Genomic DNA, 26,603 nt, shown 5'->3' on the forward strand with positions numbered 1-26,603 from the left:
TTGAACATGTGATTTCAGTGCAAATCTTCATTCTGACTTTGAATGGTTTCAAACAAGTTTTTACTCTGTGTAGCTCTGAGTTAATCAACAACACAAGCTGCAAATGATTTTGCCTTTATTAAAACTTTACATTTATTCATACTGACTTTTTTTAAATACTATTGTGAATGCTAGTTCTGTCTTTTTGCTATGTAATGGTGTATATTGGTACTTAATATGCTTTTATTTTGATTTCCCTTTTATAATCCAGCATCAGTCTTAGGGTACATACTGAATGCCTGAACTGTTGTAGCATTAATATAAATGTATTATCTATGCTGTGTGGAACACTTTTAGGTAATATGCAACTAAGTATTTGCTACGATGTACTAAAGAAGCGTCCCCATGAAGAAGATCAAAAAAAGAAAGCAAAAGGCTGGCACAGGAAGAAGAAAATCCACAATGACAGAGCTACTGAAAACAGTGCCGTGGTTGGAGTTACAACTCACTGAAAGGTGCGAAACAACAAACTTTATAAAAATAGAAAAACTACAGTGAGAATAATATGCGTGTATACCAACAGGAAGCTACAGGAGATGCAATTCTGTAAGAGTTGATTTTGGAAATTAAAGGAGTAAGTGAGATGTATCCCAGTGACACTAAGAGTTCAGAAACGCAGAACTGGCCCACCAGAGTCCCTGTTCATCACCATCGTGTCACATCTGGTTGGTCACACTGCACAGCCCTGTGGACACACTGAGAGATGGCTGGCTGCTGTCGACTGCGTTCGACTCGCTGGAAGAGAGTGAACCGACCCCTCCTGACACCTGGCTTCCCCAAAGCCTCCACTCTGCTCTGGGCCTCTGGGAGCCGAGGTTGGTGCTTCCTAGAACAGGCGCCTTGCCTTCCCATGTCCCTGTAACCAGCCCGTTGAGCAAAGCGGATGCGGAGGTCTGCTCCAGGTGTTCGGCTGGGACCAGAGGCTGCCGGTCCTCTTCCTCAGAGATGGCAAACACAGGCACGCTGATGTGATCACCCTCGCCTGGGAAATCTCGAGCGTGGCCACTCTCAATTTGACACTGGGGGGAGGAAGAGGCTCTAGAGACGGGCTCTGAGGAGGAGGAGCCCGGGGCCTTCGCCAGGTCTGCTGTCACTGAGAGGAGGCCAAAACACGTCCCTGTGAACCGAGGACGTCGCAGGTTGCTGGTGGAGTTGAGGCGCCGCTGTCTTTGGGCAGGCTGCGTGAGGGGATAGGAGGCATTGCTGATGGATGAGTCTGAGGCTGTGCTGGTATCTGCCTTGCCTTCCAGGTGAACATCAGAGAAAACCTTCCTGCTGTCGCCACCTCTGCAGTTAGCAACCAAACTGGATGGAGTCTGGAACGATATTCACAATTAACAGACTTTAATTTAACCAACTGGTGATGGAAAAATCCTGCTTGTTCACACAAAGTTTTCCTAAACTGCTCATTTTACATTTCATGAACATTCTTCAAGGGTCAGTTCATCCAAATCATATTTTACGTAGTCTGTTGGTAGAATCTGACCATTCAAGTAGCTTCATTTTATTTTGTATGTAATGATTGTAGTACTGACGCTGTCCACCAGCTTGGTGAAGGGACTGGTGGAGTTCCAGCTGCACCACTTCTTATGAAGCTGTGGCAAAGGAGGGAGGAAGTCCTGGAAGGTGCGGACACTCCACGCCCTCGGCCTGGCACAGCCGTTGCCATCCTTGACTGATCTGGATCCAGGTGAGGTGGAGGATTCTAGTGGTGACGGCCAATCGCCTACAGGACCAGTGTCACTGTGTCGCAGAAACCTCTCCCGCTGCTGAAAGATACACGTAGCAAAGTATAAGAAGCTACATGCAGGTGAAAACATCACATGATAGGAAAAATGCAGCTACAATCTTTAATATCTTAGGCAGCTTTTACTGAGTCAAGCATGGGTCAAAAACAGAAGCACTACCTCATCACGAAAGAAGAGGAGGAAAAAAAATATTCTAACCAGGCACCAAGGAGAGTGCAGCAGATGTGTATATGTAATAACCAAATTAAGACACCAGTAGGAATATTGTAAGAGCAGAAAACCAAATAGTTAAATCTCAAACAAACAAAGTATTCTCTACTGTGCTGCACTTAAACTGCTGCCAAATCAGCAAATAGCATCTCTGTGCAACAATGTATTCCCTCAGGTGTGAACATTAGGAACAACTGTCTGCTGGTTGCACCTGCTGCATTTCCTCCTCACCTGAATATCTCCCCACAGACTTTCCTGTGTACCACATTAACGGATTAACAAAGGAAGTGTTCTGATTAGCCTAGCGCTGTCACACAGCCAGCCAGCTGAGAATGTGTGGCTCACGTACAAATCTCATCATTATTAAGTATATTAAAACTGTCGAGAGAACAGCGCAGGCTTTGGAACAATTTTAGAGACATCTGTGGTATTGCTGAAGCACAGCTATTACTGTGGGTCGTTTACACTCCGGGACCAAAACAAAGAAGCATTTTAGGAGTCAGAGCCTCATATAGGTCATTTCACTTGAGCTTAAGAGGCTAAATATCGACAACCTGGATGTGTGGAGATCGCTTTATAATGTCTTGGGAGTTGCACTCATCAGAGAGCGATAATCCATCCCTCAGAGTCACTAGCAGCTAGCTTTGTCTAGACAAGAATTAGCTAGGGGTTTATATAAAATGTTCTTTTCCACGCCAAAGCCTGAGAACACAATAGGAACTTTTAGTCTTGAAAGATGAGGCAAGAACTCTTATACACTGTAGTTCCAAAGGTGAGACTGGGGACCATTTAGGGATATTTGGAAAAGTTTGACGTACTCCCTAGAAAATGGAACAAGCCGAATAAAGTCTGTTGATTTTCAGACGGCGAGGAATGTACCAGACCGTTTTGATCCAGACTTTCTCTGCCTTGATCTCATCAGCCCTGCCTACAGCAACGTTTTCCAATCTTCTCATCGCTGTACTGCTAAATCGAAGCTCTTCTCGGAAAGGGTCTTTTGCAGCGAAAATTTATCAAAAGGGGGTTTACGGCTCAGGGCATCGTGTGTAACACAGGAAGTACCACGCCAACCTGGAAGCGTACCTGGCACTGACACCGAGAAGATGAATTTTGCAACATTTTCTAAACCGTATTTACATGCACCGAGGACACACACAGGCAGACCACACACACTGTGCGTCAAAGCGTGCATGACACACACCAACACACAAACACACACACAATTGGAGCTGGGAATCTGGCTCGGAAGATAATACTCCATTAGCCTAGGCTGCAGAAAAGCTTGCCAGCCCTTCAAAAAGCTGCCAAAGCTGTTTTATGCCAACTCTTATTCTGAGAATACAAAAGAGCAGCAAGAAAAAAATGCCTGATTGAACTATTGCTTCCCCAACACATGTCCTATCTTTTAATTATCCTCATGTGCCATTGCAACACTAGGTCAGTTCAAAGCACTGAATGCCCCGCCACCTCTGATGTTCACTGATTCAGGGATCATTTCCTCAAAGCAACAAGATCACCCACGCAGAGTGTGACCTTGAGATTGAACACACAATTTCACTTTCCACTCTATGATATAAGACTACATCCACATCATTTGTTTTTCCCCCAGAGCCATGTCAGTAGCATGTTAAATTAAATGGATGGGAATTAGTTTTACACCTAATTCACATAAACAAAAACGATGGGTTTGACAATAAGCGGTCATCAGATTTGGTACATTTCATCAAGCATGCTTGGGATCTTTGTCCTGTTGCATGACACAATCTGGGCCAAGCTTGAGAGGTCAGACAGATGGCCTACAGAGGAGCTAACAGTTGACTGCAAGGTGCCCTGTAGCTGCAAAACAAGCCCAAATCATCGCCCGTCCACCATCATGCTGACAGCTGGCATGAGGTGTTTGTGCTGATGTGTTTGGTTTTCACCAAATGTGGTTCTGTCCTTACAGCCAAACGTCTTCACTTTGGTCTCATCTGTCTAAAGGACATTCTTCCACAAATCTTGTGGTTCGTTCAGACGCAAATTTGCAAACCGACACTGTGCTGCCATGTTCTTTTGAATTCAATTCAGTTTCACTTATATACACACACACACCGCCAAATCACAACAACAGTCGCCTCAAGGCTCTTTATACATTATGGTAAAGACCCTACAATAACACAGGGAAAAGTCCAACAATCAGATGGCCCTCTGCGAGCAAGCACTTGGCGATAGTGGAAAGAAAAAGCTCCCTTTTAACAGGAAGAAACCTCCAGCAGAATCAGGCTCAGAGAGGGGCAGCCATCTGATGAGATCGGATGGAGGTGAGGAGAGGGAGACTGGACAAAAGACATACTGTGGAGGAGAGCCAGAGATTAATAATAACCAATGATTAGGTGTGTAGCACGCAGAGTGAAGAAGAAACACTCGTGCATCATGGGAAGCCCCAGCAGTCTCGGCTATTGCAGAGTTAAAGATTTTCTTCTGGCAACACTTCCAATTAAGTCATACTTGTCCAGTCTTTTTCTAAGTGTACGGTCATGAACTTTAACATGTTAACTATAGAGTGAGACATGCAGCTCTTGGGGTTATTGCAATTTTTCTGATCACTGTACAATCTCATCTTTGGGTGAACTTGCTCGGATGGCTAAACCCGGAAAGATTCTGTCCAATAGTCTTTCTCACTGAACAGTTGACTTTAATAATTGTTTGGAAATAGCCTCATAATCCTTCCCAGATTGATGGGCAGTAACATTTGCTTCTTTAAGGTCACTGATGATGTTTTTCCTCCTTGGCATCACACACCTTAATGCTCCAGACCACCAAACTACTGCTCGTATTCCTTAATTCCATGGAAGCAGTAAGAGTGTCCTTCATTTTTAAAACACTGCTTCTTCATTTTGGCTTACTTGTGTGTTAATAGGTTATATGTAGTTCATTTGGGGCTGCATTTACACAAATTTAAGACCTGCTAAAACCTGTACCTTTTTTCTACTATGACTATCTGGTGAAATTCACTGGTGTGAAACAAGATGTTACCGTGTGAGGTGAGGGGGGGAGGCCACTCGGGCCTGAGGACACAATGAAAACTTCATCGGCACCAAGGTCAAGCTCAGTCAAACCGCTGCAGGAGAGGTCCACATCTGCACTGTGAGATACATCGCCACTAGCAGTGACTGCAGAAACACAAAGACAAGTTTAGACAGTTCTCGCTGCTGACATTACACTTAGCCCAGCGCTCCACATGGGTTTCTTGCTACATCATTCTTCAAGGACCTTTTGCTACTGATGATTTGTGTACTGTAACTCAAAATGGTCAAATGAAGCAACATTCAGAGGAGGCTAACCTTAACTCAGTCATTGTTTGTAAGCTGTGTGTTTTGTCTGTGACCGGAACACATAGAGAGGGGCCTGCACTCCCCTGCTGATCAAACTACTCCCAGGCTGCTTTGTGGGTTAAATGCCACAACCCACAAATCTCTGAGCCTGGGTTCAGTCCCACTGAGAGCGCGAGAGAAATCTTTGGACTGTTCCAGGATGCAGCCTGTGGGCTGCTCCAAAACTAATGCAATTTTACTTTCCACTCAAAACTCGACAGAGTCTTTCTCATCGTTTTAATCTAATATTTTACAACATTTATAGTTTTTAAACCCATTTCACAAAAGCCCGCTGGGAAAATTGTAAAACAAGAAAGAGTTTCCCCGTTTCCTTTTCCAGAGACAGCAGCTTTTTGTTTGGAAAACATTAAAGCAGCTTGTGGTTGGCATGAGCACAGATAACCATCATAGCAAAACACACATATAAAAGAGAGCCAAGCAGAGATAGTCAATTGCATGCTGCTTAACGCACAATTAATCTTAACAAAAAAATGACAGCAATAAAAACACAAGCCTCTTCTCAAACCCCAAGTCTTCACTTTTAAATTAGTGCACTTAAACTTTATCAGCACTTTCCCAGGAAATGAATTAATGACAGATTTATATTCTCGGAAGTATCATTGTCATTCCTGAAATGATCCTCATCAAATGTTCAAGCATGCTATGCAGCTATAAATCGAAATGATTTATAAATGACATCCACAGTAACGTGCTATTCATAGTCTTTGGGCTTGCCACAATGCCTCTCAGTGCATTCCTTGTAAGACTATTACACAGTTTAATTCTGAGTATGAATGCAATTTATTTATTTATTAAATGGCCAGCATAAGCATTCCAGTGAACTAGGCTGTTCACTGGGGGGAGGGCATCAATGTATGTGCAGGTGTGTGTCCTCTCAACCTGTGTGTGGCAGGTTGTTGTTGTCCTGCTCTATGGTCGCCTCCTGGTTGGCCTGATTCTCAGCAATCGGCTGCAGCTCACTGACCTCAGCCACGGTGTTCTGGACTCCCTCCGGCACCTACAACATAACACTGTAAGTTTATCTGCAGAGGAGCTGCCAGTAATGCAGAACTATTTGTTCACCCAGCAGCAGTTTCATGGTCTGGTGTCCCTCTGCCTTTTGGTCAGTTTCAGTACATTCAGTTAAATTCAAACTTTTAACAGCTTCTTTTACATGTAGCTTAAATGACGGATTTATGAAACAGTGGTATGGTGCCAGTTGGTCCACCTTTGGTTTTGAAGGTCTCTTTATAGACTGTGGGAAAGCAAATTTCACAGCTTTCCAAGTCCACTGGTGAAGTTCTCTAATCACATCCTTTAAGAATCCATACAAGGATCACAGATTAGCACCCTAAGTGGTGGAGACATCAGTTTTGGAGTGGGAGTTACTCCAGTCTCCAGGCTAGAGTTTGGGTCAGCCCGTCCTGTGAGCTTGATGTCGGTTTCCAGCAAAGATGGTTCTTACTTGACACGCTCGTCTGTGCGGGAAGCTTTCACATTATAAGCTCGTGGACTGACTTCTTTTTTTAAAAGCATTGTTTTGTTTGCGTTTTCACTCCCTGTTGCTCCCCTCGTCTCCACAATGAAAAGATTTGTTTTTCTCCCCTCTTTGATTAACTGCTCCGTGTTGTCATAGACGTCATGGAAGAATCAAGAATCTGCGAGTCTTGAAACATTAGACATTTTCTTGTAATGTTAATGCCTCAGGTTCCTCCCATTGATTGCCTAGCGACAGGAAAAAAAAAAACCTCAAATGTGAGATCACAGTTCAACCAACAGACCTCAAATTCAACACTACATGTGATCCTCGTCAAGACATCAGACAGGTTTGAAGTAGACGGTGTGAACGGTTGGAGAAACGAAAAGACAAATGACTCAAACAGAAATTCCTTAATTTAATAGAGATGAATTTATGATCTCAGATCTGTATTATTAGTATTGTTTTTAATCATCATTTAGGACATTTTGTGGACCAGTGTTATAATTAATATTTACATAGTTCAAATATAATAATAAGCTTTTAGTCAAATCATTTTTTATTTGGGTAAAATGGCCTGTATTTGTAAAGTGCTTTCCTAGTCCCTAAGGACCCCAAAGCGCTTTATACACTCAGTCATCCACCCATTCACACACACATTCACACACTGGTGATGGCAGCTACATTGTAGCCACAGCCACCCTGGGGCGCACTGACAGAGGCGAGGCTGCCGGCCACCAGTACTTGTTTAAATTATGATTACACAATATAATAGTACCTGTGTTCTAAATAATAAAGACCAATAGGGCTGTTCGATATAACGATATGTATCGGATGACGATATCCGGTTGTTCAGTGATGACGCGACGAATCCTACTTCCGGGTCTAAAGTAGTCTGCGTTTAATATGGCTTTTATGTTGTTAACATGTTTAATGCTATGTATTTTCTTCTATTTGATCTCAAAAAGCTCCTAAAACAGTCAGTGATCCCTGTTGACCTCCCTCGGCTTTTATTACCGCTAATCATTTATTTAAGCTCAGTTTTTAAAACCTTAGGATGTAACTACAGCCCAGCCCATGCAGCAGTATATGAATGACTAACTTTGTATTGTAGATGAATTATCTCAGTTGTTCTCCTGGCTGAAGTTTGGTCCTTTTACAGCATCCTGCCATGCGATTACATTTGTTTCTGACCACCGAGAAAACTCACGTTAACTTTTATCGAGTGGAAAAAAAGTTAGCTTGTTTATATTATGCTAACATAGCTATGTCGCTAGCGGTCACGTAGCACATCATTATATACCAGCTAGCCAAACTTCAGTAACCCTACAAACGTCACTGCTGTTTAGTTTTCTGTCTTCATTTATGCTGGAAGTGATAAGAAAGCTGTATGTTTTAATTTGTTTCCAAAACCCCGCAGTCAGGACATGCTATATTGTATTTAGATAGAAGCTAGCGAGCTAACTTCCTGCTAACTTCTAACTCCGTTAAATGTCATAAATTCCATTTTCATGGATGCCTGGATGTTAAACTCAATTGTTACACCTGGTAGAGCAGAACGCTGATCATTTTATTAAAGATGAAAGACTTTAGACAGTTTTTCAACTCTCAGTAATGCCACAGTGATCGTTTGATATATGGACCTGCAGCGGAGTTTAGACCCAGACACGGCTAGTGACGTCAGACTGAACAACCGGATAAAAATGTCTGTCGTTTCATTTTACGCTATCGTTTGTTTCATAAATAAACTGTTTACAGCAATATTTTTTCATTATTTTGATGGTCACTGTAGTGGCTTTATTAATTTATTAAAGTTCTCTCTTTCTCTTATATTTAATATAACCACACTACAGACAGACAAGCGTTTGTTTTTATGCGTTGTCGTTAGCAACAACGACGGTAAAACCACCGCGTGTCCGCTTGTTCCACATAAACCTTTCACAATAAAGCTCAAGATCCTGTTGAGACTTTTTAAAATAAACTGAATCACGTGAAAGAGCAGATTATTTACGGATGAGAAGCAAAAAAAAAAGAGCCGTCGGGTGCTAAAAAATAAACCTTAGACTCAAACGTTAGAACAGGCTTTTCCCCGCAGCACGCCGTGTAATAAATACAAAGAAAACTTATGTCTAAAAATGTATCATTTCATGCATCGTTAAAACACTCGACTCCAGCTACATGACGCACAGCTGGAAACACTTCACGCAAGTCGAGCTGCCTGAGATTCACAGAATATGTTACATTTTTGTGATTTATATCGTTATCAGATGATAGATGTCTTAATATCGGGATATGAGATTTAGGTCATATCGCACAGCCCTAAACACCAATATCAATAATTACATTTATTGTTGGCATTTTGCTGGTAACTGCTGTCCCTCTTACTCCACTATCACCATACTGTGTTTGTACTATCCCAATAGACTGTCAGAGTTGAGCATTACACCCCGGCCGAAGTGAAACAAAGTTAATATCATCCTAGAAATACCGTCTTCTTATTCCACGTTTTTGACTCCTTGCAACATGCAAAGCTACATCACAGCTAAAACTTTAGTTTAAGCCTCCAGTGTGTTTTGTTGGTAGCATGAATACACTGTTAGGACACAAGCCTCTCACAGAGATGTGAAGTGCCTCCTACTTTTCCTAGTGAATATTTCGTTTCAAGAGCTTCCCTTCTTCTGGGCAATTTTCACACTTTTAATCGTCACCATCCAAATTTCCTGCGCTGCATGAAATGTGATGGTTTTCGTGCATGTACAGCACAATCTACAAAATTCAAATCTAGGTTTAAACAGTGTGACTCCATGATGCTCCATTTCTTCTTTTTCAGTAAAAGGAAAATTTACTAAAAAAGAACTAATTTGTCGATTTAATAAGTGTGCTTAGTGTCCTCGTTCTGTTGACCTTAAACCTTTCGGTTCAACTACAATCTTCACACACATCCTCAGATTATCCTCAAGCGCTCTTGAGGATCTTTGAAACCAATCTGTAAAAACTATTCCAATTTTATGGATTTAAAAAGGTGCAATAAATGTAGGATTGTACCTTATTTTTTTCCTAATGTGAATACATTGTCATTTATATTATTCAAACTATAAATATAACGGCAAAATGCCATTTATGTCTCCCTTGTCTGAACACATATTTAGGTGTCGTTTAAAAAAAGATCGCATGTTTACTTGTCCAAGTATGTCAAAAAGCCAACACCTTCTGGGAAGATAATCACTTTTTACACTTAACGGCAGTAATATCTGTACCTCAGAGTTGCTGGATGCGCAGGAGCTGGCCCTTTTTGGACACAGTTTGGGTCTGGAAAAAAGAAAGGAAATACCACAGCAATTCAATTTATATTAAAAGACACATCTGATATTCAAATTTTACGGCTGACCTCAGTTGTTTCCCCACTCTGAGCAGTGTTTTCTCAAAAATAAAAAACTCCTCTGGGGGTTTGTAATTTCGACCACAAATGTTCAAATTGACACCACCACATAAAACTGAATTGATATGAGAGCTTTCTGATAACACTAGCCGCCTCAATCCCGGAGCTATTTCCACTCAGTAATTGCTGTGTTACCGTGTGGAAGGATGGGGCCGTGACACATACGCTCCAGTCTGCTTTAACGGTTCACGGGGTGGTTGTTGCTGAGCCGTCTTTGCTATAAATTACACTCTTCCTCTGGGGATTTTAAATTTGTCAGTGCTGATGCTCATTTCAAGTATATGTGAATTCTGACCCCATGCAGCGCTCTGATGTGAACACTGTAGCTGCTATCAGCAGCAGATCTAGCTAGATATGCTTCTCCACAGGTATTAATGTGGATATTAGTATTAAAGTCTTCAAACCACTCGCCTGTTTATCAGGGTCTAACATATCCGTCTGATGTTATTATTTGACTTCTCATGTTCTTAACGTTCACGTGAAGAACTGAAGCATCCAGGAATATTTGAGCAAGTACCCTTTTATTAAAAATGGCTCTCAGCTGAATGAGTTCATATCCAGCTACCAACTCAGGGCAACCCCTGCTGTGACTCTCATGCACCTTGGGCTGTTTTCTGACAACAGGGGATCTTGGGAGTTACCCTCACTGCTGCATTAAACTTGCACAATCCCGCCTGACTCGCCAGGCTAGTTGGTTTCAAATGGTTTCTGTGAACTTGTTTAAGTTAATAGGGAACAACTGAAATAGAAAAAAAAACTGCTACTGTGGGTTTCTGTGAGCTTGATGTTTTGTGGCAATGCATTTCCTGGCTTCTGAATGACTTGTGTTTTTGTTTTTGCTAATTACTCTTTGATTTTATTGAACATGTGTTACTAATTTCCCTGTCATTAACAGTGAGAACGCAAGGGTATTTGTGCCTAACGGATGAGTTGGAGAAACTGAGCTACATTTGAAATCAACACCAATCATATCTAACGGTTTCTCATTGAAAGCTCAACACTGAGACGGGCACATATCCAAACATTTCTAAATTCTGAATCTATCTGGACCAGTAAGCTAAACCAGTCTGCTTGTCAGAACAGATAGTATTACAAACCTCCAAACTTAACCCTCCAGTTTGTGTTCATTGTCCCCTGGGATGGAGAGGGAACAACTTGTAAACTACACCTTTTGACTGACTCAACTGAGTTTTACCTCTCCTCGTTGTCCCTTGTTCCCATTTTCTCCGCCCATTCACTTTCATGCAGCCTCTGTGTTTTTGTGCCGTGGAATTGATGCCAGGTGCTGTACCTTGAATGCCCTGCTGTCTATGGTGAGAATGCTTCACATCAAGAAAGCCGCACAGTTGCAGCCAAACCCAACTAATCACAGAGGGTGACCACATCAGGGACTGAGACTTCCAGCTGAGTCAACATAACAATGTCATGACTGTGTAGGTGTGAGGGTATTAGTCTATGTGTATATAAGTGTGTGTGCGTGTGAATATGTCATCCCGGCTCCTTTATATCTGAGGAGAGATTACCTGTAAAATCACCAGAATTTGGAAGGTTTAATTCTAACAAAAGCAGGGTTTTTACCTTAATGCAAAAATGTCTCTAACTTGTCTTGTAACTCTTTCACTAGCTATTCACAAAAAAAAAAAAAAAAAGGATCATGCTTTTGAGGTTGTAGCGCCCAAATGCTGGGACCGCCTTTTAGGTCAGCAGAATCTGTGGTTTCTTTTAAAAGACTACAGAAAACTAGTCTCTATAGGTTGGCTTCTCTTTAACCCTTTGCCCATTATCTGTGGCCTTTTGTTCTCCTAACTTGTGGGTGTATGGGCGAGTGTATTCAGGAATGAATAAAAGGCCATGTGTTTGACTCTGATCTAGAAATATGTACACTCATTGTTTTGTTTTTTTTAAATAATAGTAATAATAATAATAATAAGCTGATATGCCCATAGTGAGAGCACTAACTTGCCATGCTTATGTTAGTGTAGCATGCTAGCACATGCTAGGCACTGTTAGCCACAGTTTAGCTACGGCTGAAGGGTAATGCATCATTTTTTGGATGGTTTTTGGTCTTTAACCAAAACTGGACAGATGAGAACTTGATAGAAGGAATACACAAAAGGGATGGGATTACTGAAAAGCCTTTGTTCTGTAAATCAATTAAATATGTGTGTTAGACATTTCCCTTAAACTGGAACTTGGTGGTGTAGCTACACAAAAGATCAGATTATTAGCGAACACAATTAACATCTAACGGTAACCTCTAGGAAAAAACAAACATGTAAGCACAAAAAAAATTGCAGTGTGACCTTACAAACCTGAGCGAAAGATGATTAAACCCCAACTCTTCAGGTTCTACACTCTTTTAATAGAAAATATGGGGAAAAAAGAATAAGAAAAAAAACAACTAAAAAATTAGGTAAATAGGAAAACTGAATTCAGGTTGTTATACCTACATTTGAGCCAGTACTGTGAACTTTTCTGAAAAGCCCAAAAATAATGAAGCATAACATCCAACCTCTAAAACTAATGTTTGTTCAGAAATTTAAGTAAATAACTGACATTTTAATGAAAAACATTATAAAAATGAAAAATCATAATCTTAGATTTTTTTCCATCTTTTTTATAAAACTTTAAATTGTGAAATTCATGGATAAAAGCAAGAGCTTGTGCATATTGATAGATTAACTGTTACAGAAACAAAACACAAACCTTCGCCGAAGCAGCTCAATAGTTACTTTTAAGGGAACAGTGTTGCATTTTGTTGTCTTTGTTCTTCTTAAATGTACTTTAGGAAGCTTGTTGTGGAGTTAAGAAGAAAAGAAAAAAAAAGGTTGTCAGAGGTCCAAAGTAACATGATATTTAGAATCCTCATGCGTCATTCCCTATATGTTGTCAATAGAAACAATGACAGTAAGAAATATAGTTTTAAATAGCTCTATATAGCATTACTATCACTTTGACCTTCAGGTCAGAGGTCAAATATGACATATTTTTAAACATACTCTATACTTTTTAATGTGTTGATAATACACACTACACTTGTAAGAATCATAGTTTACGTTCTAAGGCTTTGTGTCAATTTTTGACCAATAAAATCACTAAGTTGACCTTGAACACCTTGATCAATGCAAACCAAACTTTAATGAATTGTTACCATGATTCCCACTGAAGCTTTACCAGAATTCACTCAAAACCTCGTCCTGTTTTTACACAGAATGATAACATGCATGCACTACCAACAACATGATTTTGTTGTTGGTCATGATGTTGGTAATTACCAGTGCTGTTATTCAGGGCAGCTGTGGCATAAATGTTTCATTGGGTGGTGGTCTAATTCATTTGATAAACACTGTACCATATCCATCTCTCTCTCTCTATTGTGAGATGTTGGAACTTTGAATGAATATTTAGTCAAAAAAATAAAAAATAAAAGCTTTAAACAAACAAACATTTCTATCCCATCTTCAGGTAGCAAAGCACCAGCCTGATCCTTTTAACATCGTAAAGCTCTCACAGTCAAGAAAACTATAAAAATGGACTGTAAGTCAAGTATCATTTCAGTGCACAGTGCTGTATTGGATTAAGGTGGTGCTGTTTCCAAAATGTAATGCCTTTAATATAATAAAGTTAACACTTCTATTACCTGAAAATGATGCAGTGGGCACTTGTAAGTATCATAGCGAAGAAAGCAGCTCCACTCACTGCAGCCAGCAGTGTGTCTAGCTTATTGGCAGTATAAGCTGTGGCATGGAGGTCTCCTTGTGGCTCGGTCAGGTTCTGGTAGTGGAATAGAAGAGCAAAACCACGTCCCCAGTGGGTGGTAGTGATCAGTTCCATGATGACCTCCACCATTTCCTGGCTTGAGCCAAACACCAGCTGGCTGCTAGGAGGCCGGTTAGACCCACAAAACCTAGAGGAGAAGGTGATGAGGTCTGAGATGTAGAGGACATCGTGGGGGCAGGCGTCAAGGACAGACTGCTGGGTTTCAGGGCTTACACTTAGACTGTTGGTGGAGTGTGGTGAAGAAATGGTGGTCTCATCCACAACTGTGGTTGGGTTAGTACTAGGGTTGGCATCTCCCCTTAGGTGATATGAGGAGGCAGAGTTGATGGCTTTGTCCCCAGGAGGCACAGCGTCAGGTAGGAGGAGGAGAGTGGAAGGAGGTGGCAAAGATAGGCTGGAGGCAGCATCTGCAGATCTTTTGGCAGAATTCGAGACTTTGGTAATCTCCATTTTTGTAGACTGTTCTTGGACAACTATTTGCTTCACCTCACCATCTTGGAAGGATTGCTGAGTCTTTGAGCCATCACCTACACTCTGAACCACAGGATCTTTAGCCACTGAAGAGGTTTCATCAGCCCCTAAGGTGCCAGGGGCGAGAGTTGCCCCATCCTCTGCATCTTCTTCATCAAATTTAGAAGCAGAGAACTTGGATTCTGAGTCATGACTTTCAAAAACATCAAAGTCAAATATCTCCAGAATAAGCTGGTAATCAATAGGTACAACAAACTGCCAGACGCAGTGTGTCCCAGAGGAGTAGTTGTATGGGAAGCCAGGAGATAGAATTAGGCCTTGAACATCCACCACATCCACCCTGGCACCACAGTCAAAATACACCTGCAACAGGAATTATTTAATTAGTTGTGTCATATATCAAAATCTGCTTTTAAAGTAGATCTAAAAAGTCTTGCATTTTTTAATTTCAGACATTGACACCCTTTCTAAGACCTTAGATAAACAGGACGCAACTCAAAAGGTTAAGCACAAAAGCAAAACCCAATGTCCCACCAGTACTTGCATTTTTGTTATTCTTTGGCATTTCATTGCTAACTAGTGATACATTACACCGTCTAATTCTGAAATTTACTGATTACATTTTCTGTCTGTGTCAACATGTACCACTAAGTCAAACAACAAACGTCACTTGTGGTTAATTGCATAACAAAACCAATTTGAAATGGTAAAATGGACTGGGACTTGCAGCTGTATTCAGAAGTTTACATATGCTCATGTGCATGAATGCCAAGCCCCACCTTGACTCCTCCAAACACACCTCCTGGCACTGTGGTCAAATAGCTGAATCGTTGTTTTGTCTAACTCTGTCTAACCTTCTTGTACAGAAGGGCTGTTACCTTTTTCTTTCAACTGTTTTTCCCCCCAGGGTAAAACAAAGTAAACACTCATTGATCCAAATCATTCAATTCATATGTTCATGGCTACGGGTGAATAAAACCAAGCACCTGGGCATGCAGACTGCTTCTACAAACATTTGCGAAAGAATGGGTCTCTCTCAGGAGCTCCGTTGCCCATTTCATGCTCCCAGCTTTGTGGGAACAGGTTGGGTATGGCCCTTCTTGTTCTACCATGACTGCATGACCATTGCACAAAGCAAGGTCCATAAAAACATAGGTGAGTCTGGTTTGGAGAACTTGTGAGAACATGGCCTGCTCAGAATCCTGAGCTCAACCCAACAGAACACCATAGGGATGAATTGGAGAGACTGCGAGTCGGGCTTGTTCTTGTCCTGGCAGAGACCAAACGATTAAGCATAGTACACAAATGTTAAAAGGGTTGAGGCTGGAGCTTTGGTAAGGCAGGTAGGTTTAATGTTACCTTGCTTTATCGCTTCCAAAACCAGTTTTAATGTGTGTTTTGGGATTACTGTCCTATTTGAATACCCAAATGTGTCCAATATTCAACTCTCTAGCTGATTTGAGGTGAAGTTGAAGAATCTGGAGTTAATCCTCGTTCTTCATTATTCCATGCGCTTTGTATAATGCATCAACACCGGAACATGAGGCTGCCACCACCATGCTTGACAGCTGGAGTTCTTAGATTTACAAATTTATATTTACTCCTCTAAACATACCTCTTGACGCTGTGGTCAAATAGCTCAATCTTTGTCTTGTCTGACTATAGAATTCTCCAGAATGCGTCCCAATTCAGCTGCAATTTACTCGTTTTTCAGATAATTATGTTTTAAAAATATGTAAATATCATATTTAACATCAGTTTAAGTGGGGGGTCCCCTTCTTTGAATGTTTGTATAATGCATGTTACCACACTGTTGAGCAGCTTTTAAAGTATAATTCATTCTTCAAGAATGTGATTAATGCTTTCAAATGGCCTTGTGTAGTTTTTGACACCATCCATTAAACGGCGCTCATATTTAACTTGATATCTGATTGTTCCTTAGTTACAGACTGATTGGTTATTACATTTTTTTTTTACCTCATTTAGCTGACTAGGAAATTAATCACAAGAACAGTACTTATATGCACATATTTACAATAATCTGTTGTTGCTAGCTCCATAAGACCTTCCCAACCTGTAAACCTGCATCAATCTACAATTTTCCTTCTTATTATTCAATGAGTTTGCTGAACTTTCTCAATGTTCTGAAAATTGGTCAAACCAATAAGTGCTGTCAAACAAATACTTCATGATGGCAAAGAGAAACTACCAGTTATAGTCAATCATGGTCGCTAACAAGACGATAATAGGCTTTGAGCTTATCAAATTAAAATATATCATACAACCTTCAGCACCAAATATTAAAAGATTTGAGGGTATGATATATTTGAGCCTGTTAAAAGTTTTTTTTTTTAACTTATATGCTGTATGCTATACAGTCACTCTGCCCTGGAAAAAGAACGGTTAAAACAACTCTTAAAAGCCCCAAATTACCATGACATTCATGTCCAGGAGTGCATGTTAATTTCTGACCACATCTGTATATAGCGCGTTTCTACTCAGGTCGAGCAGTCAAAACGCTTCCTTCTTCAGTGAACTATTCAACTCTGCTGTTCCTCCTTTACATCAAAGCATAGGTTTCACCTGGGTAACCTTGGGGAAGGGGACTGGGGTATTTCTTTAAACATGCTGGCTATAATTCTTCCCAGGTGTTCACTGGTATAAGGGGGACCTTTGCCCTAAGGAGAGGCAGATGCACAGTTGGTTGGGCCAAGCAGCTGAGAAGCAGACCTTTGTAGGGGGGCTGAGTGTTTATGAGCTTTCCTGTTGGTCTTTCCTGTTGTGGCCTGTCAAAAAGCCCTAGTCTGGCTATCCTTCTTTCCAGACAGGTAACAAACCAACAACCACAGGCGACGTTTGTGCTCTAGACTGGGCTGGAAGTGTACTAGATCTCTTTGAGATTATAGTTCACATGGGAGCTGTGCAACCTAGATCGGGGACATGAGAAAGCTAAACTCTGATTGCTACAGGAGTGATCCGCCCCCATCCAGCATTCTGCAGTTAGTTCATTTAAATTGGTAAAACCTGCATGTAATTTTGACTGGAAAAGTGAACCACTCACTCAGCCCTCAGGTCATCAGGATGAAACTAAAAACATTATCGCCAATATAGTCTCATAGGCAGGCCACAGCATATTAAAGACACATGGGGGGGGTCAGCTAGGGCAGCACGGCCTTCATAACTAAAGAAAATACGACTGTTCTCAGCTGTTTAGACATTTGGAAACATATCCTAGAAATTTCACAATTAGCAAGTCCATAGCTGCACTCACACTCTTGAACTTTTTACATGAGTATTATATGATTATTGACTTAAGTTACCCTTATCTATGACCTCACCACTTTGCATAATAGTGAGTTACATAACAGTACCTTAACATGATCCACGTTAGCCAGCAGCAGCTTTCAAATTGTATTTCAATGATCTCAAGAGGCATTTCTACCCAGATTGATGAAAATAAACAAAATGTTAATTTAAAAAAATCCCAGAGGACAAAAAAGACGCAGTTAACATCTGCCCTTTCCTCTGCTATCAACTTACGCTGGAACACACATTAAGTACCCATCTCGCTCAGTGCCAAACGTTTATGTTTGTGGGCATTCAGCAGTCTGTCACATTATATCAAAGTACTTGGAATATATGATTTCTGCAGTACATTACAGTTAACTTTACAAACAGTAATAGCATTGCCAAAGACACCAAAGACCAGTGTTTGTAGCATACTAATGACATATTATACAAAATCTTTGCTCACTCTTAGTATTTAAAACTTTCTGACATTACTCATTTTCTGATCATTTTCTCCTGACACTCTGAGGCAACTACATTAGTGCATGACACGTTTGGATAGCCTACACACTTAGTAGAAATTAATGTGATGTGTGTGATGTGATTAATGTGAGGAAAGAATTACACGGATGACATTTGAACGGGCCAAATGCCATTCCTGCTGAAGTTAGAGAGAGTAAGCCGATTAGGGGTTTGCAGCAAGGTTGGGCAATGACGGCACTTAACACCACAAGGGTGCATAACATGGCAAAGAGAAAGATAATACCGCCTCCAGCCAATGGTACCATTAGAAGATACACCTGTGGTATTAATTTCAAAATCCTACGTCGCCTTCTTCTCAAGTTATTGCAAGATTTTCAGAAACTCTGAACTTGGACCTGGAGGTCGAAGTCACTGAGATTGAAACACGTCCCAGATTTTTTCTAGCTACAACTATGACATCTAATTCGCTTCATTCTGGAGTGACTGCATCTACAAATTTGGGTGTAAATAGCAGGGCTGGGCCATATCATACCGTTCACGGTAATACCAGTATGATGTTAGGCATTGATAAGAAAATGAAATCTTGTGATAGAATATGGGTAAAACGCGCATGCGCAGTGCCTTTGTTTTCATATGCACATGGCGGAAAAAGCATGGCGGCGACGGAGAATGAGAAGGGCGAAAGCGGATCGTTGAATGAAACGGATGAACCAGAACTGGTTTGTAAAAATGCTGCAGCTTCAGTGGTGTGGAACTGGTTTAGCTTTCGTCCGTCAGATACACAACAAAGCACATTTTTTGGTAGAGCATGCTAGCGGGCCGTCGTTATTACCGAACCGATTTTCTGTGCTACACGGCGCTCAAGAATCTGTCAAAAAAATGTTTTGGTACGACTTTGCTAAGCTACGAAGCCGCACCGCTTGATGGATTGTCGGAGCATTACGGCTGTCGTAGGCGGAGCCTCGCAGAGTGATACGTACTGTGCTTCAACATAATATTACCGTATTGTGTGTATAACCTCTTTTTAAGTGTTGTGGATATTACACATGGTCATGCTGAGGATATGTCGGCCAGTTTCCACTGGAAATGCCTTTTGGTTAAACTGTCAGTGAGGAATTTGCATTTGCACTGTTACATGTTTATATAGCTTTAATGCATAAAAACAGCTGCTTGTTTAAGTGAAAATACATTGATGGGGTTTTTTGCACTAATAAAGTTGAGGAGTTGTAAAGTATTTTGTCTCGCGTCAATTATATCATCAGTTATATCGTTATCGCGAATTTTCAAATATATATCGTGATAAATATATTTGGCCATATCGCCCTGCCCTTTCACAATTTAAGGCTTTTTCACAACATAAAATTCTAAATAAATAATTTGAGCCTAGGTAGTCCTGGCAACTTTAACATTGCTGAGGTTAAACCCTTTTTCAAGTAAGGTCTCACTTATTTTAACAAAATATCATCACATCATGACCAGTTCTCATCATAATCAAGAACTGGCGCCAAAATCTTTGTTTTACTCCATTTCTTCGCAGTGTTCTGATGCAGAGATAATGAAACTATTGCACTAACGCCACAGATTGCATGTAAAAGATTAACATAGTTTGTGGAGTGTTATTGTAAAGACTTGGCTTTACAGTTTTTTACTACGGCCTTTTGGCCATAGCTCTTAGTTTTCTGAAACCAGACATGAATGAGGGGTGGATCTGACTGTGAAACTGAGTGCAAATTCCTACAGAAGCTACTTATCAGTCACAAGTAGGCCTTCCCAAAAGGCTGTGTAAGTCTTCCATCCATTAAAGTCATTATCTATAATTGGAATCATGAATCACAGATCTCAATGATATCTATTCCTAATTACAAAAAAGAAAAGAAAAAGTCAGTCCCAACCTATTTATCAGCGTGCTGGGATGTATAGCAACACCTTAAAGCATGTGCATATATCAAAGTTTTTGTTGCTAACTTCAAATTAAAGTGAGTGTAGCTTTCTCAAAAATATAAAAATTCTCAATTTGAATATTTGCCATGTTGCCTTTGGATCTCTGAAATTAAAAAACAGGGAATACTGATTTGCAAATCCACACACTGTGTTTTTACTGAAATTTTGTACAAGGTCCCATCTTCATTGGACACAGGGTTGTATATGCTAGACTACACATGAAAGGGCCCCAAAGTGCCACGGTGTCTAATGGAAATGGGACATTCTTATAATGCCAACATCTCAGTTCTGTTACATCACAGGCCGCTCTACTGGCAGGCCGCTAATTATTCAAGGATGCCTTTTCGCATGACAAAACAATGGGCCACATTGCTGTTTTGGTGAACCACTCCACAAATGGGGAATGTGGATAATATTTTAATGAAGTGATGCTAATAAGTACGTGGCATAAGAGCAGGCTGGTTATGCCACTGACAGCAGCTTCCCCGGACACAAGTAGACCAACTGAGCACATAATTGTCTAAAATGACTTGTTCAGTAAAATATTGGACCAGCTGCTGTCATTACTGGGAGGCCCCAAGCAAATGGTATTGTTCCAGTTTTCACTTTGGATCACCAGATTTTTAAACCAAAGAAGAACAAAAATAAAAAATTATTCCATGACAGCCATGACAAGTTTGTCTAATTAAACTAACTGTCTAATTAACTAGCTCATGTTGTGCAGCTGATTTATATACCATATTTACTGGACTCTATGCATATACCCTTACTGCTTTCATAGGAACTAAGGAGAGTTCAGGTGAGCGTTTACACAAAACCACAATCCATCTTACCAACAAACTCCTCCCAAGGTCAGACCATGCAATACTCTTGGGAAAAAAAGACCTACCACCTCAGACTCTACTGGGCTCAATAGCATGTCAAAGTTCAAGGCCTTAGAATTGGGGAAAAAAATAAAACAAGTAAAGCATGTTTGGAAGGTTTGAGACAGGAAAGAAATAATAGAAAACCAAAAAATACAAGCACACAAGTACCAAAACAATAAATAAGGTGTAGTAATAGCCCAGGCAAAGTCCAAACCTCAATCAATTTCAAATGCTGTGGCAGGACCTGTGCATAAAACGGATGCCCTCTACAATGATGTGACAGACTGATAAAGTCATACAAAAAATAATCATTAATAATAATAATAATAATTAATAATCAAATAATTCTCATTATGGTTGCTAAAGGAGATTCTATAAGCTATTGAATCATGGGGTGTACTTGTTTTTTCACGACTGCACAGAGTCCCGTGGAAACTCTTTCAATTACCACATGTAGTAATATTATTACAAATTTCAGCAAATATAAACTGATGACAAAAACTACTGTTTATCATATTAATATACCAAATATGTACATTATATTGTAGAAGCTATAAAATACTTTCATAGCTTATGTCTGATAATATTTTACTTTTGTTAAAAAAAAAAAAGTAAAAAAAAAAAAAAGTGTTTTGTTTTGGGGTTGTTGTTTTTTTTTTTTTTTGGGGGGGGGGGGGGGGGGGGTTGGTTTTACCACCCAGGCTGACGACACCCCTGTGAAAACTGCAACACGAGCTGCTTCTGCTGAAGTTCTGTTAACACACACACTCTGCCTCTCATGCACAAACAGCCTGGGACTGGCTCATAAACAGGCAGGCAGGCCCCTCAAAAGGGGGCAGGAATCCTCACCAGCCCTGTTTACTGAAGAAGTGACACTGCTTTGCAGGCTAGTGCTTGGGTTGCAGCAGCCCACTCAGGACGCACTGAAATCACACTCCACTTGTGAACCAAATCTGAATCAATATCAACATAACTAAACTTTGCCATGCAGTAAACAGTATGAATAAAAAAAATATTTAACCAATAAAAATGCGTGGATTATGTCTTCACCTCCTCTCAAATAGACTGGACTTGATGTATCTGGGATACAAGTATGAAGACCAAAAAAAAATAAAAAATTCAGGTAAACAAAGTGACACAGCTGCATAAAAAACAAATTTAACCAAAAAAAAAAAAAAAAAAAAAAAAAGCTTTACTGAAATAGAAAACATAAAATTCACGAGGATGAGAAAAACCTAACAAGATTATGAGTCTCTCTAATTTAATTTAACCACTTTGACTCAAAGTTCAGCAAACATCTAGGAATTCCCCAGAGTTACACTAGTTTCCAAAGATAAGGACTTAAGGGAAACTGCAGCATTCACAGAATAAAGAAAACAAACTCCAAGGCTTAGAAACTCAGAGCTCCAGGTAGCAAGAACCCCAGAATAACAAGGACAGACTGCAATCAACTGAATCTTAACCTCTTTGTGACAGTCTACACAGACAGAAAAAAAAGCTCTTTGAAGTAATTCTCCACAACTGTGAAAAGGTGCCGATACTCCAGCCCAGGACTTATCGCATATCCCCCTCGTGTCCCTGCCTCTCCTACTGGGATTAAGTGGCTGCACGCTCAGCCAATGGTGAGTTTTTATAAGTAACTGGCACGGCAGTCTGATTAAATCCAGGCATTTCTGGGGTTGCCCTTGTTGGCCGCTTCAGCCCATTTTCATCACAGTTTGCATCAAGAGCCATTTATGAAAGACCTCTTTGAGCTCATGCATGTTTGATCAACTTTGTATTTACAGAGCCATCACTGGATATTCACTGTAGCCTACATGGATAAGTGGGGTGCTGTAAATTATTACAGCTGTGGTTCTCTAAAAGCTATGTGACTGGGTGGGCTTTTCCATGTTTGTGGTGTAAAACCTATTAACATATTTCCTCTAAAAAAGGGGGGGGGGGGTAAAAGTGCTGCTGCTGTGGTAGCTGTTAAAACCTTTGGAACCCTGTGGCGAATCATGACCTTATCTTCACAGTGGTTTCAACTGGTTTGGAGAAATCATTCCCAGACTTTGGAATAAGATTGAGCCAATGTATCACTGATAATTAGTGTTTGGGCAGCACCCCTATGAGAAGCCCAATGCTGTAGGCTGTGCTGACAGAGTAAATTGGATTCAGTCAGGATGCAACAATATTTCCAAGTTTAAAAACATCAGAATTGCCAGAAGAGATCATTTTTGAATATCATCTCCAACATCACTGATAATCCCTGAACCAGTGTGCTCAGTCGCAAATATTGACAAAGCTATTAGAGCCCTTCGCTATGACAAACCCTGAAAAGCTTTCTGCTCTAAAATGTATTGATTTAGCTCTACTAGTACTAAAAGCATGTTTTTATCCCAGGTTTATCCAAAAAGCTTGATCTGACTCAGAGGTGTGCCTCTGTCATATGAGCAGTATATTCATAGTCACGAAGCAAAGCACCTGATTTAACAAAAGTAAACAAACCAGATGATCTTTAAAAATAAATTTAAAAAACCCTCAGAAGGCAGCACCAGCAGAAACTTAGTTTAAATATTCCAGCAGACAGCACCAAATTAAAACATCATCCAGGTTTTACACCATCTGCATCTCTGCTCATCAGTTCATCTCTACCAACTGCAGATCACTGACAAACTATGGCATGTTAATCCGTTCACAGACCGAGCAGATCCTTCATCAGATATGAGAGTTCATTATTCATTCTGAAAAGAGATAACTCTGCCCTCATTCTGAAACACCGACCAGGGCAACACATGCTTCCTTTTTTTTGTCTGACGGCAATAGAATAAATTCCAAACTTGTTTATGCTCTTCTGGAAAAAAATCAACTTAATACAAGGGGAGCAGAGGACAAAGCCATCATTTACTGTGCCACTTCAGGCAGATAATTGCAAAGATGGTGAGAACCCTATGCACACAGGAACTAAAGCTGGAGACGCTGACAATTCAATATAGTGTGGGCTTTTGTTGTCTAGCTCTGAGGACTGTGCTGCTCAGCCATCATTCTTCATCAGTGGAACTAGACAACTGTTGACAAATGGAAACCACAAAGCTTTTCCTGACCGACAATGTGACAATCGCGTTTGAGGAGATCTGTGCCGAAGGTAACCCTTTATATAACGATACCAGCCATTGTTACAAAAATGGGGACAATATACTGCATCACACAAAAATGGCAAACAGAAGAATCAGGGATCAGAAGACTGAGCGGATGATGCACTTTAAAAATTTAAAAAAAGAGAAAATAAACAGTTCTCTTGTTTTCCTCAGTCACGTGTAGAAATCTCCCTCTTATACACTTTAACACCTCTGACTTCTCTCAGGTAATTTCATCAGTGCAACTTCAAAACCTCAACCAATCAACTCTTAAGCGCTCACAGGCACTAATCTGACATTTTAGTGACCCTTTGCCTTCTTCTGTGGTATGTCAGAGACCAGAGAAGCAGCTCCTGCCCATTTGCTTTCCTCTACACCAGACAAGCCTTTGGATCATGAAGTTTTCCTGTCAGAGGCAAAGCTTTGGACGTCACAGTCACCGAGTATGAGAAGTTTCACATAAGGTTAACATGTTCCCAATGTGGTTCTCATTTCAGCAGTTTGGACTGCATGCCATTCTCCAACTCTGAAGTGCAGTAACATCAAAAACATGCCCTTGCCATCAAAACAACTCTTTGAAAATCTTTAAGGATATAACTGCCTCAAAATTTGGAGTTAAAAAAAAGGAGGAGGGAAGAAGGAATAAGGACGGATTTTTTTGCCACTTTTTCATGAATGGAAAAGGTGCATGAGAGGAGCTCAAACTGAAGTGAGAGGGGAGGTTTAAAAGTCTGGCTACCGATTACGTGACAGGGGTTATTTTTGCTATATAGCCACGTGGAAAATTGTGATATAATAAAAGTAAAAACAAGTAAATAAATTAAGAAATAATACATTAAACGACTGAGAACCTCGTTACACAAAATGCCAAACCACGAACTGACCCCAGGGTAATTCCGATAACCTGTTTATGTTAAATAGTTGTCTCCTGCTCAGCTTTCACAATGAGATGCGGCGCGCTGTGAGGGTCATGCTAATGTCCCGTCCTGTTAGCAAGCACGGCGTAGGCGAACTTTAAGAGTAAAAGCTGTAAATTTAAGGGGGCAATGCTAATTGCAAAACTTCTCCCCAGCGTAAAGTAAAAGCTTGCTTGTTCTTCGAAGCGGAGTACCCTTCTGATATACTCTGCTGAAATGTTATGCAACCAAAGGCATTTAAAGGTTTACATTACCATATTTTGAAACTTAGTTCACACTACGTACTGCTTCTTGCTATCGCCTACACACAGAGACGTCTGTAAGAACTTCGTTACGTTGGTAAAATAAAGGCTGATGGTAACAGGCGGACTGCATTTAAATTGAAAACGTAGCTAACGCAATTGCTCGTCGGACGTGTGCCGAAATGAACGGTGGCGCCTGTTTTATCGTATAGTAGCTGGGTTCAACTCTCTCGGAGTCAATGAGTTTACCAATAAGCGAACAACTGTAGAATATCACGTTTTCCGAACGGAGTTCGCGGCTCGGTTCTCTACACAAGTGAGCACGACACTCAAAACAGAGCTAAGAACGTGTGATTTATTTTTGCAGCAAAGAAATGTCAACTTACTTTCTGTGCAACGCATCCCATCACGAAGAGTAGATATGCTGTCATACAAACATGCACCCCGAGCGACGTAACGTAGCTCATTTTTGCCTAATTGTTTCTTTTTAACGCCACGCACATTGAACTGTGTATCCCGCTCCTCTGCTTCCCTCTCATTCACCTGAAGTGTCGGGAGCGCGCTCCCATCGTTCATGGGCAAACACGGACGAACGCTGGACCGGACCTCTTCCTAATAAAAGTCTCCGGTTCTTGACTTTATCCTTCCCAGTAATTTTAATTATTAGTTCGTACATTTGAGCCATCACTTTTGTTTGGTTTTATTGTGGTTTCTTTCAAGTACCAGTGCTAGAAATGGATTTTTACAGTATTATGAAATGTTTCTTTCAGCTGAACTATTTTTTTAAAATGTTCCTTCTTTTTTGTCCGAGTACTTGTAAATCAAATCATGTGTATTTTATAGATTTTATTTTTTTACATAAGCCAAACCAAATGAAATTATGCAAAGTATTTTAAATATCACTTGTAGAATCAGAAGAAGAAGAAGAAATATAAGCCGTGTTCACAGAATTACCACAGTTGTGTTGAATCCAGGCTTCTGCTTTGAGGATTAAATTTTATTTCAGTATATTTATATCAGAAGAAAATTAATTTTGGCTTGCAGATTCGGGAGTTCAGTCTCACAAACTACACTGTTAAATCCGAAATATCCTTCACTTAAACAACATCCTTTAGTGTAACATTGAAGCTATCACTCAGAATGGTTTCATTTGATTGTGATGGTTTATATTTGGGCTGTAGGAAAAACTTTACCGGTGTCATTGTTGTTACCGCCATTAGATGGAGCCAA

General features: G+C 40.5%; 1 protein-coding gene across 4 annotated transcripts; it reads right to left on the minus strand.

The window, feature by feature from the left end:
• Positions 1-98: 98 nt before the first annotated feature.
• On the minus strand, positions 99-25,968 carry LOC309718470 (uncharacterized protein). Of its 4 annotated transcripts, none has more exons than XM_082553729.1 (7): positions 25,917-25,968; positions 13,907-14,880; positions 10,085-10,136; positions 6,251-6,368; positions 5,013-5,149; positions 1,575-1,808; positions 99-1,355 (listed from the first exon to the last, which is right to left on the minus strand). In XM_082553729.1, exons 1-7 carry the CDS (start codon positions 25,947-25,949, stop codon positions 696-698), a joined length of 2,208 nt encoding a protein of 735 aa, XP_082409855.1. In that variant the 5' UTR covers positions 25,950-25,968; the 3' UTR covers positions 99-695. The 4 variants fall into 4 exon arrangements, with proteins under 4 accessions (XP_082409855.1, XP_082409854.1, XP_082409853.1 ...); XM_082553728.1 differs by lacking the exon at positions 25,917-25,968 and adding an exon at positions 25,760-25,910 and having other exon boundaries at positions 1,575-1,805; XM_082553727.1 differs by lacking the exon at positions 25,917-25,968 and adding an exon at positions 25,760-25,910.
• Between the last annotated feature and the right edge of the window lie 635 nt (positions 25,969-26,603).

The sequence above is a fragment of the Aulonocara stuartgranti genome (genome assembly GCF_965226115.1).
Source record: "Aulonocara stuartgranti genome assembly, chromosome: 12".
In the NCBI taxonomy this organism is placed as follows: domain Eukaryota; kingdom Metazoa; phylum Chordata; class Actinopteri; order Cichliformes; family Cichlidae; genus Aulonocara; species Aulonocara stuartgranti.

Bases quoted from the DNA above. Each gene is read 5' to 3' on its own strand.
- LOC309718470 (XM_082553727.1), bottom strand. From the start codon at position 25,840: ATGAGCTACGTTACGTCGCTCGGGGTGCATGTTTGTATGACAGCATAT. The intron at 10,137-13,906 runs GTAATAGAAGTG...TCTTTTTTCCAG, and splicing joins GCCCACTGCATCATTTTCAG to ACCCAAACTGTGTCCAAAAA. The intron at 6,369-10,084 runs GTACAGATATTA...GTTATGTTGTAG, and splicing joins GCGCATCCAGCAACTCTGAG to GTGCCGGAGGGAGTCCAGAA.